At 41.2% G+C, this 21098-nt stretch overlaps 1 protein-coding gene across 3 annotated transcripts in view; it reads right to left on the minus strand.

The window, feature by feature from the left end:
- The window catches only part of SRPX (sushi repeat containing protein X-linked), a 116949-nt gene extending 100923 nt beyond the window's left edge, over positions 1–16026 (minus strand). For 2 of the 3 annotated variants that reach the window (XM_069063479.1, XM_069063477.1), the window contains exon 1: positions 15681–16019. In XM_069063479.1, the coding sequence (XP_068919580.1) occupies positions 15681–15753 (73 nt within the window). In that variant the 5' untranslated portion in view covers positions 15754–16019. Of the gene's footprint in view, positions 1–15680 lie in introns of all 3 variants that reach the window. The other variant, XM_069063478.1, reaches the window with a different exon arrangement.
- Positions 16027–21098: the final 5072 nt, after the last annotated feature.

The raw sequence follows: 21098 nt of genomic DNA on the forward strand, positions 1-21098 counted from the left end.
TCTTTTAAAAATAAATTTTAAAAAATGTTACGTGTAATATTTAGGAAAATGAATAAATTAAATCTTTTAAAAATAAATTTTAAAAAATGTTACATGTAATATTTAGGGAAATGAATAAATTAAAAAAAACAGATTAGGCTCCCTGAAAACCTTAACCAAATAAGAAACCTGGATATCATATTTTAAGAAATTACACAAGAAAATCACCATCACCTTTAGGACCAGATACTCTAGTATTTTGTAATCATTTGGGTAATACGCCATCTCCACTCAGGCTATTATCACCTCCTCTTCGGAACGTTATTCTGCCTCTGGAAACACCCTGGGTTCTGACAGATCAGCTTCGAATGAATTGTGTCTACTTCCAAGCCTCCACATTTCCACAATTGTCTACCAGGTTCCTATTTCCCTCTCCCTTCCTTCACTTTCAAGAGTTACTTTATTTTTTTCCCTCCCCTTCTCTCCCCCCTCCTTCCAATTAGAACTTGCTCTTGAGAATAGGGACTTTCTTACTTATATTTCCATCTCCAAATGCTTACAAATTGTGTTTATTCATGACATGTATTGTGTTTAACAAATATTTAATCTAGCTAGATAGCAATCAATCTTATCAAACTAGTTTGGCTCTTTTTTTTTTTTTTAAGCAATTGGGGTTAAGTAATTTGCTCGAGGTTACACGGCCAGTTATTTTGTGTGGGTGTTAAGTATCGGAGGCCGGAACCAATTCCGGGTCTCCCGACTCTGGGGCCGGCGCTCTTACTCACTGCTCCACCTGGCTGCCCCCTAGTTTGGCTCTTTTAAAGTGGCTGAAACTTCAGTGAACACACTTAACAGTAGCTAGAGTGAACTGAAGGAACTTCAGTTTTTTCTAAGATTATTCACCAAGGTGATGCACTGGATACTCTTCTCAAGTTCAAATCTGGCCTCAGACACTTACTAGCTGTGTGACCCTGGGAAAGTCACTCAACCATGGTTGCGTCAGTTTCCTCAAGTGCAGAAATGAGCTGGAGAAGGAAATAGTACATCATTCCAGTATTCTTGGCCAAGAAAAGTCCAAATGACATTGCAAAGAGTCAGATCTGACTGAAACGACTGAGCAACAACAAATTCACAACAGATGAGAAGCAGTCCTAGAGAGTGGATAAAGAGGCTACCTCAGAGAAAGGCAGAAGTCTTGGATACTATAGACAGTACAAATTGGAGATTATGCTAGAAAGAAGGTATTAGTATTAAGGGAGATTGTGAAAGGTTTCTTATGTGAGGTGAGATGTTAGCTTAGACTTGAAGGAAGTCAGAAGGTAGAGATGAGAGAGAACATTCCATAGATGGGGGACAGCCAGAGAAAATGCTCTGAGCAAGGAGACAGAGTGTCTTGTTTGAGGAATAGTAAGGATGAGAGATAACCCCAGATGATCCACACAAAAAGAAAACATGTTATAATTAACAGGTCCACCGCTACCATAAATTTAGATGGAAAGACATACTAACAGTAGAATAAATACTGCATGCCACCCAGCAGATGGGAATCCTTGCTCCTGCTTGGATGAGGAGCTGTTCTCAGTTACCAGCACTCTCAGATACACGAAGCCATATGAAAACAGAAGTAGCCAGATAACCTGCAATGGCAGAGGACCTCCAAAGTAGAGGGCAAAGTAGAGTAGACCACAAATCTAGGGTAAACTGCTTTTCAGTTTGTGTGAAAAACAATGCCAGGATTTTTACAGGTGTTGTTGAATAACCAGACTGACCCCAATTTTCTGAGAGAGTCAAACCTTATTGTACCATAACTAATAAGCATTTCATAGGTGGCAGACTTAGACAAGATCAAGGGAAGAAGAATGCTGCTGAATTCACAGTGATATTGTCTTCCCATTTCTTTATAACCTAAATGTCATTTTCAAATCCTCTCTCCTCATTTTCCACTTCCAATAGGGTACGGGTACCAAGTCCGGTCTATTCTATCTTTATACAATCTACTCTCTCTTTTCTCCTCTGACACTACTACCACCCTAATGCAGGTCCTCACTATCTCTCACATGGACCATTGAAATAGCTTGTTGGTTGGTCTTCCTGCCTCAAGGTGTTTCCCATTCCAGTCCAGTCTTGATTATCAAAGTTATGTTCCATAAGGGCTGCCCTGATCAGCAACTCCCTATTACCTCCAGGATAAAAGAGAAAATCCTTCATTTGACTTTTAAAACCCTCCATAACAAGGTCCCTTCCTAGTTTCCAGTCTTCTTACACCCTATATCCCTGCCCCCCCCACCCGCCCACACCACTACTACTATCCCATACCCTGTGATCAGTGTCACTGGGTCTCTACTGCTCCTTGTACAGGATACTCCATCTCCAAACACATATCTTTTCACTGACTGTCTCCCGTGCCTAGAATTCTCTCCTCCTCACCTCTGCCCTCTGACCCCCCCTGGCTCCCTTCAAGTGCCAGATAACATCTGACTTTCTACAGAAAGCCTCTCCCTAAAGCTCTCTCCTAAAGCTAGTGCCTTCACTCTGGAATTATTTCCTAATTTATCCTGTAGAGATCTTGTTTGTGCAAAGTTATTTTCATGTCTTCCACCATTATTAGACGGTAAACTCCTTATGGGGAAGGACTATGTTTTGTTTTTCTATATTTCTCCAAAGCTTAGTACAGTGCCCAGCACAAAGCAAATGCTTAAAAAAGCTTGTTGTGATGTCTCGTGTCAGTTTGTACATCTCTCCCTAAAATTTTATAGAAAGACAGTCTCCCAGAAATTGAAGGGATCATAGAATCAACTATTTAATTGGTCCAATCTAGTCCTATATTCAGCTTAAGCTTGAACCCTCTTGCAACATTCTAAACAAGTTACATACACATTTGGGAAGTTACTACTTCCCAAGATCACCTGCTCTATTTTTGGATAGCTCTAATTATTTTTTAATTTTGAGTCAAATATGTCTTTCATAAGAGTTAACCACAAGGTTTTAATACTTTGTCTGTTTTAAGTTCAGAAGAGTGGAAATCTCCAGACAGATTCTGATTGTGAGAATGAATTGAGAAATCATATCGTATAAATCACTACAGGATTTCCTTGTGATGGGATCTAGTCCAAGGCTCTGCTGGCTGACGCATACCTGAAAATATGACTTTCTGAAGCATTTCCTTACTCATAATCAAAGAAGAGCAACTGGGGGCAGGGGGTGGAGGCAAGATTACTGACATATGGCAAGGAGTATTCCTGACCTAAGGAATGGGTCCATGGCCCCAGTACCCCAAGGCACGAAGGAAATCAGGAACTGATTCTATAAATGCCATATACTCAAAGCAAATGAAAACATCCTTTTAGAAGATTACAATGTCAGTCTTGCCAAGAAAAAGGAGACGCCTCACCAATGCTTAGTCATTGGCAACAAGTCTGATACAATTCCTCTGAATAATGCCCATGCAAACCCCCAGGACATCCATATGGACCACAGTTCCTTGTGGCGTAGACTTCTGTAGGAGAGTTGAGGGGGTGGACTTGAAATGGTACCCTTTCTAACCATACCACACTGGGTATTGAGGTCTTGGCCAAACTGCCCAAAAGTGCTTAACATAAAACTTAATGAGGCATTTAGACCACACTTTGTTAAATGACAATTCAGAATCATCATTAAAGAAGCCAGAACTAAAATCAGCATTGACGTGATATTCACTGAAAATGAGTGAACTGGGAAAGCACAGGAAATCCTAATCTATAAAATGAGAAAGTTAGACTACATGTCCCCCCGGTGTCTTCCAGCTCCTGATTTATGATCCTATAATTCTAAGAGATGATCAAGCAACTGCTCTCAGGGCTGGAGATGGTGCAGATGTGAAAGGCCAAAGAAATTCTTTGGGCTGACCTCAGAGCTTCTTCTCAAAAATAGTGGCCCTTCTGAGTGAAATGTTCTTTCTGCCTCCCCGTGCTATGTTTGGGGCCATCATTCTTAATGTAATAAAAACAAAAACAATGATAAAGCCATCCAAGGAATCAATAACCTCTAACCTCTGGGTTAATCTGAGCCATCGTGTCCAGAGTCATGTATCAGCTTCCCGGAGAACATTGGCCAAAGAAGCAGCCAGCAGGGCCTAAAGAAATGATGGGTGAGTGAATCATTGGGCTCTGTAATGAATCCCCTGAGGCCCAGAGCCTAGAGTGCTCTGTGAAACTAGAACAACCAGGTGCAAACAATTACTTCTTGGAAAACGGGTGCTTAGCTATCCCATCAGTGAGGGATGTTCCTTACACAAACCTCTCTTAAATCTCCATCTGAAAACCCTGCTCAAAAAGTTCTTGAGAGTCTCTGAGTCACCTGGAATAATGTTGTAGCCCTGTCCTGACATCCAAGTATCTCACAAATTAATAATACTGTGACGTGTTGTTTGCCCAAAAGGAGCTTTTATTCAGCATGCTACAAGTCTTATCTGGCTCTCTGCAGTCTTATTTTAATGAGATTTTTAGTTTTGGCAGTTCTGAATACATTGTGCCTTTTGCAAAAATGTAGTTTTATTCCATGAAATTGCTCTAGTCGCCCCATCAACAAATATTTGTTATTTATACCTACAACAGGCAAGGTGGGGGTAGCTAGGTGGTTCAGTGGACAGAATGTCAGTCCTGGGATCAAGGAGACTCATCTTCCTGAGATCAAATCTGACCTCATACACTTACTAGCTATGTCATGCCGGGCAAATCATTTAGCCATATTTGCCTCAGGTTCCTTATCTGTAAAATGAGCTAGAGAAGGAAATGGCAAACCGTGCCACTATCTTTGCCAAGAAAACCCCAAAAGGGGTATGAAAAGTCAGATAAGACTAAACAACAACAACACAGACAGGGCACCTCTAGAGTTACTGCCCCTGCTACAATATTTAATTCAATAGACAACTTCTACATGGTGGATACTAATGCTAAGTTCTGGGAATACAAAAAACTAAAAAAGAAATGGTTCCTGCCCTCAAGGAGCTTCTGCTCAATTACATGCCAGATACTGTACCATAAAGGAGATACAAAGGTAAATTAGAGAAAGAATGTAGTAAAGTCCTGGACTTAAGAGTCTGACGCCTTGAGTTCAATTCCAGGCTCCATCACTAACTAGCTTCTTAATCTTAAACCATCATATAGTCTCTGGGCCTTGATTTCCCTATCTGTAAAATGGAGGAAATAATACTTGTGTTACTTACCTCACTCAGTTGTGAGAATCAAATGATGCATGTGTGTGTGTGTTGACACCTTCTACCATTTCAATGAAATAAAAAAACCACAATCTCTGCCCAGAAGGGATTTTCACTTTACTTTTTATCTGTGCGCCTTAAAACAAAAGAAAACAAAACAAAACTACAGCAAATGGGAATTATGGTTCTGCCCCTTGAAGATGGATTATTTTTATTACTTCAATCCAAGATTACTTTCTCTATTGAACTGGTATGATGTGGCACTATTCATTTTCTTGTCTGCTAAGTTCTTGTTTACTCACAGAATTCATGACAAAGCTCTACAGAGGCTTCTGCCACTGCTCTCTGGGTGACCCTGGGCAAATCGAGTCATACTCAACTTAGATTTAGAATTAGAAGGGAACTTAATAATCATAGAGTTAAGTCTGCTCATTTTACAAACAGGGAAACTGAGGCCAAGAGAGGTTAAAGGACTTGTCCAAGGTTACATGAGTAGTAACAGAATGGAAATTTGAAGCCAGGTTCACGGGTCAGAGATCCAGAGTTGGATGGGACCTAGACCAAAGGTTATTAACCTAAATTATCTCATAAAGGCTGCTAGGTGGCATAGTAGTAGAGTATTGGATAGAGTCTGGAAAATCTGAATTCAAATCCTACCTTGGGCATGCACTCACTGTGTGACCCTCGGCAAATTAAGGTAAAGACTTGTGTCTGCCTCAGTTTCCTCATCTGTAAAATGGGAGTGATGATAATACTATTTACCTCCCATGGTTATTGTGAGGATAAAATAATAAATAAAAAGGATTATATAAATCTTAGTTATTATGTGAGAAATAAGGATTTGGACTCACTGATCTCTAATATCCTGCCTAGTTCTAAATCTGTGATTCTGTATATGATCTCTATCTGATGTAACAATGCTTTACGGAGTTTCAGAGACTATCAGAGCTGTAAGGGATCTTAGAAATTCAGTTAGTCCTACACTGATTCTTAGGATTAAGGAAACTGAAGCTGAGAGACAGTGACTTGCCCAAGGTCACCCGACCAGTAAATGACAGAATCCATATTTAAACCCACTTCTCCTGACTCCTGGGCCAGAGTTTTTACCACTAAATCATCTTTCTCTCCTCCTTGACAAGAGATAGGGAATATAGAGCATGAAATTATTGCACAAATGCAATTCCCAATACAAAGAAATCCAGTCCTAAGGTTCCATCTGGCAATCTAAAAGACAGTCCAAACAGCATGAGGCAGCTCAGGATACTGGAAAAAATGCCAGATTATCCTGGTTTTGCTACTTCCTGGCTATGTGACCTTGTGTCAGTCATATAACTTCTCTGGGCCTCAGTTTCCTTGTCTGTTTAAAGAAGGGTTTAGATTAGATGACTCCTAAGTCCTGTGACCCACATTTCCATAACTGGATAACCAATTACTCAAATACTGGCAATCAACTCTGGGTTTCTTAAGCATACAAGGTTAGCAATTAGCACACTCCTAAAATCAGTCAAAGTTTTGCTGCCAGATCCCTAAGACAGCAGCCCCCTCCCAGATGATCTTGTGTAACAATGACTGTGTTGAAACAAGGCCAGTAAGGCTCTGAAAAGTAAGCAGGATTAACAGCAGGCTTTTGTGTTGAACATATCATTCCTAGTCAGACAGTAAAAATGGGAGAGAACAAAACTCTTAGGAAACAGCAGACATGATGTAAAGCAAAGCTCATTTAGCAGACCCACTGAGGGCTAGAAATCACAGGAAGTAAAAAGAAGCTTAAGTGAAGAACAGAATAAAAGTAGAGGTCACACGGTGGAAGCTGCGAGCTTGCTTTGTTGAAATAATTATTGCCTACTATTTAAAAAGAAAAACTGGCCACAGAGTCTGCCACTCTGACTTTGGAAAAATCACTTGACCTTTCTGGGTCTCAGTTTTCTCATCTGTTTGTCTTTTTGCTTTTTGGAGGGGGGAAGGCAGGGAAAATGGAGTTAAGTGACTTGCCCAAGATCACACAGCTAGTAAATGTTAAGTGTCTGAGGCCGGATTTGAACTCAGGTCCTCCTGACTTCAGGGCCGGTGCTCTATTCACTGCCACTTAGCCACCCCACAATTTTCTCATCTGTAAAATGAGTGGACTGGATTGGATTCTTCCTAAAGGTTCCCTTCCCAATCTGTGATTCTGTGTTTCAAAGGCCAAGACAGAAAAGGAGCTTCTAGGCAGTACCCCGATTTCATTTTGAGAGAACAGAAACTGAGTACAAGAAGAGACAACATTTATACTGTCATGAGGGAGTCTCTGGGACAAAGCCTGGTGGGGAAAAATGGCAATGGATAAGAATGGGCAGGACAGGTATCAGTCAGGATCTAGAAGGAAGGGATGCACAGAAGAAACTCCCCAAGTGTTTAGATTGGGCAGAAGGTTTGTTTTGTTTTGTTTATCTGTTTGTTCTCAAATTATTATCCTGGAAGTGAAACCTTAGCTTTCTGACCACCAGAATTTTGCTGGAAAGACACTTGTTGATCCTACCAGGGGTGGGGAACCTGAGGCCTCAAGGCCACATGTGGCTCTCTAGGTCCTCAAGTATGGCCTCAAGGCCCCTCAGGGCCCCCACCCCTGTTGCCGGGAATAAATATTGCATATAATAAATAAACATTGTGCAAATAAAGTGCAATAAATATGCACTTTGCTATAAATATATTAAATTATTCATCTAACATCTTTCTTCTCTTTTCACAGCCAGTTTCTGTTGTCTTCTTCCATTCAGTTGGATGCATTCTTAAGTGCCTAGTACTCACAGGGCACTGTGCTCCTCTGCAAAGGAAATTGGCACAAGGATCTCTGTATTTAGCTCAACATTCAGCCTCGTTGGAAGGGAATGAAGCAAGACAAGTGGCCAATAAAATAATAAATGCCAACTCCAGCTTGTGACTACAGTCCATTTCTCATCTTACAGCCCCCAATGCACTGACTATTGCTTAAACAGAGTATGTTCATGGCTTGAAAATCAGCTTTGGGAGCCAGGAAGCCACAGCTCCTATAATAATGCCCTGGATTCACATGGCATGCAGCTCTCTCTGCTGTGGTCACCAGTATCTGGTCCCCCCAACAAACAGACTGGGGCCATCAGAATGGGAGGCACCGAGTGCTTCAATGTCGACTGTTGCCAAAGACACACTGCATTCAAATTGTCATCAGGAAATCACATGTCAGATGACAGCCCCTTCCACCAGCAGGCCCTTTGCTCAGTGTTGGGGTCTGGGTCTGTCCGTGCTAACAGGGTTTAAACCCAGACGGAAATTTCTAGCCTCTCCCAGATAAGACTTTAATTGTATCTATTGAGTCAGGTGCTCCTTCTCTAATGTCTACATCCAAATGTGTCATTTTGTAAAACTGCTCTGCTATGATTTTGTTTTGTTAAAATAATAATCACAGCCCTCTTCCGTTTTCCTGAATTGCTAAACAGCAGCAAAATCTGCATATCTTCTTCACTGTGGCAAGACTTTAGGAAGTCTCTCATAGACTGTAAGGGCCTTGGACCTAGTTGGTATGGACGGGGGATCTGGACTTACCACTGGACAGGAGGTTGCTAGTGTTTTATTTTAAAACAGGAAGGAAAGGAAACAGGAATTTATTAAGAGCCTACTCTGTTCCAAGGCACTGTATTAAACATGTTAGAAATCTCTCATTTGATCCTTATAACAACCTTGGGAGGTTACAGTTTTTTGATTCTAGGGAATAATTATTACATAATATTCTGCCATAAATATGTAATATTACCTAAAATTTTTCTTTTCACAACCAGTTTCTGTGGTCGTTTTCATTTTACAGTTAAGGAAACTGAGACAGCAGAGGTTAAATGACTTGTACAGGGTCACACAGCTAGTAAGTGTCTAAGGTTATATTTGAATTTAGTTCTTCCTGACTCTAGGCTTGGTCCTCCACTCACTAATACTACCTAGTTACCTCCAAAAACAATCTCAAAGCCAAACTCGCTCACATCATTCACACACAGGGGCAATGTTACCAAGGATTTTTCAGAGCCATGACTAGGAAAAAGTGACCAGGGCTTTGTTCCCAGAGCACCAAAATCAGAAGGCAACAAGAACATTTCAAGACTTACTTCCTCTTTACTAATGGCCACATTCTAGAGCATTTCTCTCTCCCCAGCAATCCCTTCCCTATTTCCCCTACCCCAGGCATAAAAAGGCCCTGCATTGCATTTTCCAGATGTTTGATGAGGACTCAGGATAATGAAAAAGGAACTGAATTGGAAGGCAAGGCTTATGGCTTCTGACCCACACTGTGACACCAGCTCACCGTGAGACCTGGGATAAATCTCCTAAACTCTCTCCCTTGCCTCAGTTTCCTCATCTCTACCATGAGAATGGGACTAGGTGATTTCTATTACAGCTCTAATGTTCTATGGTTTTAATGACTTTTATTATATTCTAAATATATCTTCCTCTCTCCTTTACAGAAATGAGGAACTGAATGTAGAATGTTACATATACTGTCAAACTTAGCTGATGCATTGGTTAATTTTGCTGAATTGCTTGTTTCTCTAATTTTTTTTAATTCCTTATTATAAGGGATCATTCTATTGGCAGGGAAGGGGAATACATTTTTAAATATGTCATATAAAAAACCCATAACTTTTGAAAAATATGAAATTTATGTTCTAAATCTCTTTGAAGGCTTCAAAAATGAAAGAGGAGAAAAACAAGGAAGGCTACAATACATTTAAAGATGAAAAAATCTACATAGAGAATTCACAGAGAAGGGGATATGAGTGATTTACTCCCAGAACTGATTAAATGACATATGTACTGTAGAGTACTCAAGTCACCAAACTGTATTATCATATCTCTGTCTCTCTCTGTCTCTGTCTCTGTCTCTCTGTCTCTCTCTGTCTCTCTCTCTCTCTGTCTGTCTGTCTCTGTCTCTCTGTCTCTGTCTCTGTCTCTGTCTCTCTCTCTCTCTCTCTCTCTCTCTCTCTCTGTCTGCCTCTCTGCCACTGTGTATGTGTTTCTGTCTGTCTCTGTTCTTTTTTTTTTTCTTTTTGGAGGGGGGAAGGCAAAGCATTTGGGGTTAAGTGACTTGCCCAAGGTCATATGGCTAATAAGTGTCAAGTGTCTGAGATTGGATTTGAACTCGGGTCCTCCTGACTCCAGCACCAGGGCTCTATATACTGAGCCACCTAGCTGCCCCACTCGTTTCCCAAACATAATGTATACACACATATTGGTCATGCAAAGGGGTACCATTGATTGTATAAGTGTGGGTAAAAGATGGTATCCTGGGCACTGATAAGAGGGGTTAGCCTTGTTAAAGAGTAGTGGTTATACCTCTTCCTCTGTGACTAGAAGGAAGACTAGAAAATGGATATGATGTTGAGAAATGTTGAGGAGAAGCAGAGCTCTGTGTGTATATACATACATATGTATACAAATATATATGTATATACATAGACAGACATGTGTGGACATACATAGTACATATATCATGCATAATCTTATACATACATATAAGTGCTTGTATATGCATATATATAGTATCTATATATACATACCACTCAAATTCTCCACTTTTTTAATTCCTACTTATAGAGCTAGTCACTATTTCATATTCCCTTACTTCCCCTCTCTTAATGGACACATTTCCCAAGGATGATCACCAAAATATATACAATATTATTATTAAGTGACTTTCACAAACATACCCTGACATCTAATATTCAGAACTAAAAGGTTGCTTGTGTAGTTTAATATAAGGCCCAACAAAACATTTCTAGCTTCCTCAAGTTGGTTGAAAATCTTCCCCCACCTCTCTCCTTTGGAAGAGCTTCTTTCAGGGAAAAGATAGTTCTCCAGGGGCGGCTAGGTGGCTAAGTGAGTAAAGTGATGGCCTGGAGTCAGGAGGACCCGAGTTTGGTTCCAGCCTCAGACACTTAACACCCACCCACACACATACAAAAAACTAGCCGTGTAACCTTGGGCAAGTTACTTAACCCCAACTGCCCTCCAAAAAAGGCACACACACCAAAAAGATAGCTCTCCAAAAGCTTCTATTAAAATGCATATAGTCTCATCACTGGGCCTTTGACTTCCCTGAAATGAGTGATACCATTCAGCTCTAATTCTCTCCAACACTTCATCACCACCTATTTTCTTTTTCTTCCTTCTGGTTACAGAGTAAGACATTCTCTCTCCTCCTTAACAAGGCTATAAACCCTCTATCTTGCCTTTGATCCCATTCTTTCTCACTCCCACAACACCGTCCTCCCTACCCCATACCTTCTACAAGACTCCATACAATCAACCATTCCCTGTCTCCTATGCATTGTGAGGGAATTCATCTTTAACCCACCACAACTGCCAATCTTTCTTTCTTCCCTGGTACTTTCCTATCTACCTACAAAAATGCTTCAGTCTCCAAAATCCTAGAAAAGTCTTCCATTGACTCCTCTGAATCATCTATTTGTACCTAATGACACTATTTCCCCAAACTCATTTCCCTCATTTTCAGTTTAACCCCTCACAATATGGCTTCTGCCCCTGCCATTCCAATGACATTGTCTCTCCATCATTACTATGACCTTTTCATTGTCAAATCATTTCCCTCCAACCTCTTGACCATTGTATACAACTTAATATTCTTTCCCCACTTTGGCTTCATAAATAACATTCACCAGACCCCCTAACCACTCTTTCTATGCCTCCATTGCTTCCTCCTCATCTTATTTTCCTTTTCCCTTTATGTGGTTTCCCCCCAACCCCAAGTGTCTGTTCTTGGTTCTCTTCTCTGGCTATTCTCTGTCTCTGTCTCTGTCTCTCTGTGTCTCTGTCTCTATCTCTCTCTTTGTGTCTCTGTCTCTCTCTCTATCTTTCCATCTCGCTCTATCTCAGTAATCTTCTCTATTCCCAGGATTCCAACTCGTTACTTATCACCTTGATTACTGTAGAAGACCATGAGAGCCATAAAGATGAGTTTTAGTAGGGAATAGAGAAAGACGGGTGCATGGTGATCACAGGCTAGGCAGCTAGTGAGATGTCCTTGGCCGGGATGGAGATTGGTCCCATGTATGGTCTTGGATGTCTCATAGGGATATCACCCAGGGAAGCTGCTCAGTTATACAGAGTAGGATAAAAATTACTCCACTGGCTATTTCCTTATGAGATGCTCATGGTATTGTTGGATTTGGCCAGATTCTAAGTACTGGATGTGCTTCTTATTCTCTGTGTGACTTTGAGAAGTAATTTTACCTCTTTTGAACCCATTCTCTTTGTCTTCAAACTGAAGGGTTTTCACCAGATGAAGTCCCTTCAGCTTTAGAGTTATATTAACCCCTAAATGATACTATGTCAATCGCCACTATCAGGATCGGAAGCTTGGTTTAACCTGTGAATCAATCACCCTTCAGCTTTGTCCATGTCCTTGGGGGAAACGTTCCAAGCACATTCTAATCTATGGCTTGTAGACCTTCTATCCCTCAGTTCCACCTCTCTCTATAGCAGGCCTGCACAACCTGGGGCCGCTCACAGCCTGCTGGGACACCAAAGGATTTCAGACGGCCCCAAAATGTAGGGGATGTTTTCCTCTACATTTTTCAAGAGCTGCCTGAAATCCTCTGGCAGCCCTCAGGCTGTACAGGCCTGTTCTGATATCCAGTCATATAAACTCAGCTTTGAGCCCCCACTCGTTTGCAAGACGTTGCCACCTTTCTTGATTTGTTTCATTTCAGTGAGGGCTAGTTATGCAACTTTGGTAGAATGGACTTCACTCTCTGCTGAAACACACAAATATTTGGAGAGTGGATAATGTTTACTCCTAGCAAGAACTGATCTGTAAATAAATAGCAATAAATAAAAAAGAAACAATGTGAAGTAACAAAACACACCAAAGAAGATTGATGACCTCAGCATCTAGGAGGGCTAGGTGATCCTCTGGGTGCTTTCTGTTATCATCAGCAAAGCTAGGCAGCATCCTTGAATACCAAGCAACTCCCTTTCTACCCAGAACTTGGAACTTAGGCCTGGACATCTTGCCTAAAGCAAAGAGCCTCAAATTCTTCTTGTCTCAGCTAACCCATCATGGAACCCCATGAATGGACATGTTGGCCCCAGTCTGTTGTTTAGTTGTTTTTTTTTTTTTCAGTCACACCCAAGTCTTCATGATCCCTTTTGGAGTTTTCTTGGCAAAGATACTAGAGTTGTTTGCCATTTTCTTCTTTCATTTTATAGATGAGGAAACTGAAATCAACAGGGCTAAGTGACTTGCCCAGAGTCACACAGCTAGTTAAATGTCTGAGGTGGGATTTGAACTCAGGAAGATAAGTCTTCCTTTCCCCAGGCCTGGCACTCTATCCACTGACACCTAGCTGCCTTGGGTCCTACTTTCCTACTGCAACTACCATTATCCCTAATCTTAAGCAAAGTACTCTCTGCTTCAGCCTATCAGGGTAGGAGACAGGCAAAGAGAATAGGGGGCACGCTGCAGGTAATTTTATGATCCCTTGCTTTTACACCAGTTGTTGCTGTTTAATGGTATCCAACACTTTGTGACCCCTTTTGGGGTTTCCTTTACAAACATACTGGAGCAGTTTGCCCTTTCCTTCTCCATCTCATTTTACAGGTGAAGAAACTGAGGTAAACAGTGACTTGCCCAAGTGACTTGCCCAGGGTCCCACAGCTAATAAGTGTCTGAGGCTGGATTTGAACCCAGGTGTTTCTGACTTCAGGCTCAGTGCTCTAACCTCTGTGCTACCTAGCTGTTCCTATACCAGATATGCCTATATATCTCTCCACCTGTTAGACTGTTAGCTCCTTGAAAGAAAAGAATGTCTTTTACCTTTCTTTGTGTCCTCAATGGTTAGCACAGAGCCTGAGACATAATAGGACTTAATAAAGACTTGTGAACTGACTGACTGGATACCCTTACAAAAGTACTGAGACTTCAGGGTGAAGGCATGAACCCTTTCATGATTTATTTTCTCTCCTCCAAGACTTCCCTTGACAAACTGATTTCATAGGAATTAAAAGCTTAAAGAGCATCTATTAAAACTCACTTTTTTTTTTTTTACAGAGGAGGCCCAAAATAGGCCCAAAATTACTGAAGTGATCAACAAAGAAACAGAGATACTAAGAGTAGGGCCTAGATATGTGAATCTGGGTATTCTGACTCCAAACCCAATAAATACTCTTTCCAATACAAGACTTAAAAATACAGAAAACCAGGTTAAAAACATTAAGATTGAGATTTCTCCTTATTTAAACAAGGAATTGAAGATGAAATTTTAATTGCAGTTGCTGTGCCCTTCTCTGAATATAGCTTTAAACAAAAGTTTACTTCTATTTGCATCACATTTGTATTGTTTCTAAGTCACATAGAATTTCACTTTCCACAGATATTGGAGAGACACCTAAGTGTTCCTAAAGGGATTATTTACTCTCCAGTGACACCAAATAAAAACATTCTCACGGATTTCTATACCACTATGGCACGGAGAACCCAAATGGGCTATCCTGGATCTCCAAGGCTATTTGCAAACGAAGCACAGAGCAGCCAGCCAGCTGGAAACAGGAGGAGTCTTGTCAGCTCCAAACAGGGTATTCCACAACTTCAGGCCGCAACCAATAAATACCAGGGACGAAACTGACACATCGGGCAGTCCTCGAGTTCCAGGCAACCCTCCTCATCTCACCCCATGCCCTACACGTGTGTAGTTTTAAATTGTCCTCTCTTCGGCTACCCCCCCCCCCCCAGTTTTAATTAAAGTGGAACCACATAAGACATCTTCTTTAGCGTTCCTCAGAAAAGACACCATAGAAGCCTGCCTGGGGAGGGCTATCGCCAATAGGGGGGGTCTCTTTCCCTTTCTATCTTCATTCCTCCACATCTTGCCGTTCTGCCTGGTTTGGGTAACGTGAGTCCGTGCCCAGCAGGGGGAAAATAGATAGAGGCGGGGACTGGCTGAAGAGCAAAGCGAAGCAACTTCTAAAGAGCCCCGAATCCCTCTTTCCCCGGCCCAATATCTTCTCCCCCTCTCCGCCCCCGGAAGTGTTGCGGACCCTGGGGAACCAAATGGAGATTAGGGCTAGCCTCCTTGAAGATGAAGAGAAGCAGTCAGAAGTTTCCGCTTGGCCTCCCACGTCAACAAGAGTTTGAATGAAAAGTTGGCTCCCCGAAGCTTGTGGGTGCCCAGGAGCACAGCCTAGGGAGGCCAGAGGGAGAACCGAGAACCTTTCCCCGGGACCGCAAGGGGCTGGGACCCGCGAGATGCAAGGACGGCTCCTGGCCAAGGCTAAAAGGGACTGGCTATGCGGCGCCTTGCTCCCTGCTTTGGGGCGGCGGACTTTTCTATGCAGAAAAAGTCCCTGGGTTCTCCCTCCCATGCGCTTACTCTAGCAAAACGTCCGCACCCGCAGCTCCTTGTACCCCTGCAGAGTCGGGACCCCGGGGCTGCCCACAGTGTCCCTGCTCCGGAGCTCCCTGGCTGCCCCGCCTCCCTGCTCCTACCTGGGAAGCCGAGGCTGAGCCAGGCGTGGAGGGGCAGCAACAGTAGCGCTAGCCGGACCGAGGAGCTGCCCATAGTGCACGGCCCGCTCTCCTTCCCTCCCGATGCCTTGGGTTCCACCAGGGGGGCTGAAGGAGCAGAGAAGTGGAAGGGAAGGGGAGGGGGGGGGGTAGCAGCAGACGTGGGTCTGAGCTGGAAAACTCCTCCTCTCCAATCCCTTTCACGTCCCTCTCTTCCTCCTCCTACTCCTCTAAAGGCAAAGAAGTCCAAGGTTACTGCATCCCCCTCTGCTGCCTCTTCTCCTCCTTAGGCTACGCTGCTTTCTCAGCAGCCCTTCCTGACGCTGCAGCTGTCCCAGCCAAACTGGTCTTCTTCCCTCCCCTACTCCCCCTTCCCCCCTCCTCCCCACACACACTCTAAACTCTGGGTTGGGGAGCCCTCTCTGCTCTCCGCAGCTTTATCCCTGAGCCTTCACAACCTAGGTGCCCCCAGAAGGGTAGGGCTTTTGAACTACTTTTTCACAGCTAATGAATCAAATGTTAAAAGTCTTGGAGGATCTTAAAAAGCCCAGAGCTTTTTGCGCTTAGTGATCTTAAACTTTCTGTCCTGTAGCGAAATTAATTGTTTGCATATTTTATCTCCCTAGACTACAAGCTTAATGAGGACATAACTGGACTTACCAATACAAGATGTGCTGGAAAATGCTTAACAATGGGCTCCCTGGGAGGAGAAATGCATACACTACACATTTTTAAAAAGTAATCTGCATTATTAACATCTCTTACGTCTAAACAATCAACAACACACACACACACACACACACAAAAACCAACCCAACCCTTGCTTTGTAGAGTTTGCTGATTTCCGAGGTGGAAATGCTTATATTGAATTTTAACAAGCTTTTGAACGGATTTCAGCACACCCCTGTTTGTTACCTTTACTATCAGTTATGAGCGGGACACTTATAAAGAGGGAACGACAAATAACCACCACTACCACCAAAACACGAACCTCCCACCCCACCCCAACAATTCCTTCTCTCAAGGAGCTTACGATCAGCTGGGGAAGTCTTTTTAAGTTTATGTGGATACAGAAATATAAGGAATAAATAATGATATAAAGTTTGAAATTGTGGCACAGATAAATGATTTACCCAAACACACAGCCAGGATGTGGCAAAACTATGACTCACTTTCTTCATCTGTAAAATGGGAATAATAATATGTGCTCTATCTAACTCTCTGGAATGTTGTGAGGCAAATATTTTTGTAAACCTTAAAGAACCCTTTTTATTGCTTCACTAAGCTTCAGTGTATGTGGAAATGGTCCTCAAAGGCTAGCCTGTGTGAAAAAGGGCCCAAGAGGTCCCCTGACACAAAGGCCCCTTGCCTAGGCTCAAATTGAACCTGATTCATGGCAGTAGGGAAGACTGACCCCCAAAAGAAAGTTAGGCTTTTTTCTGTCTCTTTGGCTTATTCTTTCTTCATTCCAGAGTAAAAGTCAAGGATATGGCATATCTAGGGTTACCCCCAAAATGTGCTAAGACCTCTTCTAGAAAAGGTACTCAGTGTAAAATACGAGTGTCAGATAAATCCATTTCTTCCACTGCAAAAAAAAAAAAATGCTTAAAACACAAATGACTCCTAAGTGCATTTTAGCAAACACAAAACCGGAAAATTCTCAAATAACCCATTACATTCCCAGAGAAGGTAAAGGCAATTTTGTGGGACGTTGAATAGATGTGGGACACTTTCACCTCAGGGCTGTACTGTCCAAGCAACTCACAAGGTCCTTATCTCTGGGCTTTCTTTAGTCCTTCATCTTCTTCTCCAAAAAGCTCTGTACTATTAAGGACATCTCCCTTCCTACCCTTTCTAGTTACTCCTTCAATCTTATACCTTCATGGGAATATTTTGCCTAACCTTTTTGGTGGGTTTTTTTGCTTCTATTTTTTTTTTTAAAGCAAATCATTACTCTCTTACTCTGAAAGGCCTTTCAGACATGGAAGCAGTTGTGGTGAAGTTAAAGAAAAAAAGTGAACCTGGGTTCAAAAGACCTTTGTTCAAGTTCTGACTACTTCATCCTAGCTATCTGACCATGGGCAATCATTTCATTTCCTCAACATATGCTAGCAACTTTTTTTTTTGCAGAAAAGACAAAAATCTACCATTAGTTTAATCTTGTTAAAGCACCTGTCCCCAGTACATGAAGACATGAGTCTAGCCTAGGATATGGTTCATTCTGCAATATGTCTTGGCTTCAGAAACTGGGAATATTTAACCTGGAGAAGTGATTTCTAGGGGACCTGATAGAGCCACCAAATAGTTCAAGGACTGTGACCTAGAAGAGAAATGAGACTTATACAGCTTAGCCCCAGGAAGCACAGTCAGGAAAGAGGGGCAGGGGTGATGAAGAGGGGAATTTAGGCTTGATGTAAGGAGTAGCAATTAACATTAATGTTAAAGCTAAAGTTAAAAGTGGAAAGGGTTGCTTAAGTTGTTTTGACCTTTGTGGGGAGGGGGTGCTTCAACCAATGACCCAAAACATACTCCTTGGATATGTTGTAAAGGGAACTGATTTTATGGTACGAGTTAGATGAAATGGTCTCTGAAGTTCTATCTAATTATGAGAGTCTAAGATTCTGTGGTCTTTTGAGTAGAAGTGAAACAAATTACCTGTAGTAGTAGGTACTGGTTAGAGGGGTCAAATGAGAAACACTATATAGTCAACAAACATTTATTAAGTATTGCTTCAAATTGGAGTCTTCCTCCTCAAGCTACCTGCACAGAGAAGGCAGAGACTAAGGGTGGCAGGGAGAGTCCTCCTGAACTATTTCAAGGGAAAAATGATGATTAGTACTTTGAAAAGATGTATCTGATTAAAAACAACAATAGTAACAATTGAATGTACAAAGTAACTTGTACCTGTCAGAGTAAATCTCATTTTTCATATGAATTTCCATTTTTACATAAATATATATCAATGAGCTACTTTGCTTTCTTTGCCCAAGAAATCTTATAAAGAAGTACATTCATTAGCACAGTATCTGGCACATGTTTATCTGAACTGGATTCTTTACATATAGACATCTATACATATAGACATGCTCAAAAAAGTTAAAGAGAAATGTTTTAATTTTTTAAAAGCATACTACCATTAACTAGTAAGAGGAGGAATAATAGAGGAGGAAGAGAAGTTGTAGAAATTTGCACAAAAATATTAAAATGAGAGCAGTCAAACAGAAGTTTAATACATATTAGGTGAACTCTTTATTCAAAGAACTTGTTTACTCAACCATTGAAAAGAATAAAAAGGCAAAACCTCTAATTTATACATGACAATAATTATAATTACTAAAAATGAAATTTAGGAAGATGAGTACATGCTTTGTTTTCTTCTTTTCTCAGAATATCTAATGGGATAAATTAGTTTTCTGGAGCCAATAGTTTTAATAATGGCATTCTGAAAAATAAAAGAAAATAGTAAAATGGTTAGTAAAAGCCAGATAGAAATCTAGGATAATAAATTATGAGCACAGGCAGTATATGATTGCTATTTAAATCTTCTAAGTAAATTGTTTTTTTTTTGAAGACTACAATTATTCTCACATGAAATAAAGCAGAATTTTAGAACAAAATTTTCTCTGGAAGGTTCACTTTCATTGGACAGTTGTCTAGTGACATACATTATACAGGTAGAATTTAATGATAGATGAATCATCTAAAGAATTTTTGGAATACAGTTATGGTAATGCCTTTTAATTATAGTCATGATCCCTCTCTCCACCCCCAAAAAAAATTTTTTTAAGTAAATAAGGGCAGCTAGGTGGCATGGTAAATAGAGCACCAGCCCTGGAGTCAGGAAGACCTGAGTTCAAATACAACCTCAGACACTTGACACATTTACTAACTGTATGACCTTGGGCAAGTCACTTAACCCCAATTGCCATGCCTTTCCCCCTCCAAAAAATAAAAAAATAAATAGCCCTTTGTATGCTATTTCTGTATTTCAAAAATGAGATGGACAGTAACTTTAGACATTTATTTATGCCAAAAAAGAAGAGAAAAATTATTTTAGGAGGCTTGAAGGCACGAGATACAGTTTTATTATTTCAGATCTAAAAGTCTCTCTACACTTTGCTAAGTTACTAAATTATTAGAGAAGTATCTTTATAATACAAGTAGTAGCTATATTTAATTAAATCAATAATAACGATAATAATTATTATATTAGCTAGTTTTTATTAAGAGCCTGCTATGTGCCAGATACTGTGCTAAGTGCTTTACAAATATTTCATTTAGTCCTCACAACAACCCAGGGAAATGTGTGCTCTTATTACCCCTTTTCCATAGTTGAGGGAAATCAGGAAGACTGAAGCCTAAGGTTACCAGCTAATAGCCTCTGAAGCTAGATTCATACTTGGGTCTTTCTTTCCCTATGTCCAGTGTTCTATCCAATACACAAAATAAACCAAGAGTCCACAATATAATATGTAGTTGGATGGACTATTCTTGGAGTTAGTCCACCAACACATCTATCTTGGACAGATACTTCAAATGTATAATATTCTGGTCCCGGAATTGAACAAGAGGAGGAATCATGTACTGAATGGAAGGGGTATTTGATGGACAGCACTCATACTCCACTGGCATACATAGCATGCCAAGATATCTAAGGTATCTAAGGAAAGATCCACAGAATATTGGGTGGCATCTCTATGGAGGATTTATAGGAGAATATGAATAATTCACAAAAGAGGAGATGGATTGCAATCTGCATTTATGGCAGGAGCACTCACATTGAGGAGGGCATGGGACCATGAAAGTATGGAAACTCCTTTCCTTACAGAAGTTTGGGAGTGAAGAGATCCAATATGCCTATGGGAGTTGGAAGAGTGAACCCACAGAGCATGATACACACATATCCAGGATAATTCAGGGTAATTTGTATTAGACAAGATCAAAGCATCCCTCCCACTGCTATGTAAGTCAAATGCCTGTAGGCAGAATTAACCTTATTGGAAATACCATGTTTCCCCGATAATAAGACCTATCCCGAAAATAAGCCCTCCCCTGACTGTGTAAGATTCCTCTAAAATAAGCCCTTCCCCGAAAATAAGCCCTATTGAGATTGCTACTGTAGTGAAGGTGATCCCCTGCGCTACACGCTACATTACGGTACCCTCTGTATGCACCGTTTCCCCCCCCCGTGAAACGCACGCCGCGCTCCGAGCTGCATCCAATCCGAGCTGCAGCAGTGAGCGCGTCATCCTGTTCTTCCCCAGTGATTTTCTTATTGAATAAAGGTACATTTTTTTGTTCACATTTACCTGTTTATTAAAATTGCTGTCAATGTTCATTAAAATAAGCCCTCCCCTGAAAATAAGCCCTCTGGTGTTTTTCTGTCCAAAAAAATTTAAT

Source organism: Petaurus breviceps, unplaced genomic scaffold (genome assembly GCF_028583685.1).
Source record: "Petaurus breviceps papuanus isolate PSGF00001 unplaced genomic scaffold, PetGlider_PUasm1.0 90574, whole genome shotgun sequence".
NCBI lineage: Eukaryota > Metazoa > Chordata > Mammalia > Diprotodontia > Petauridae > Petaurus > Petaurus breviceps.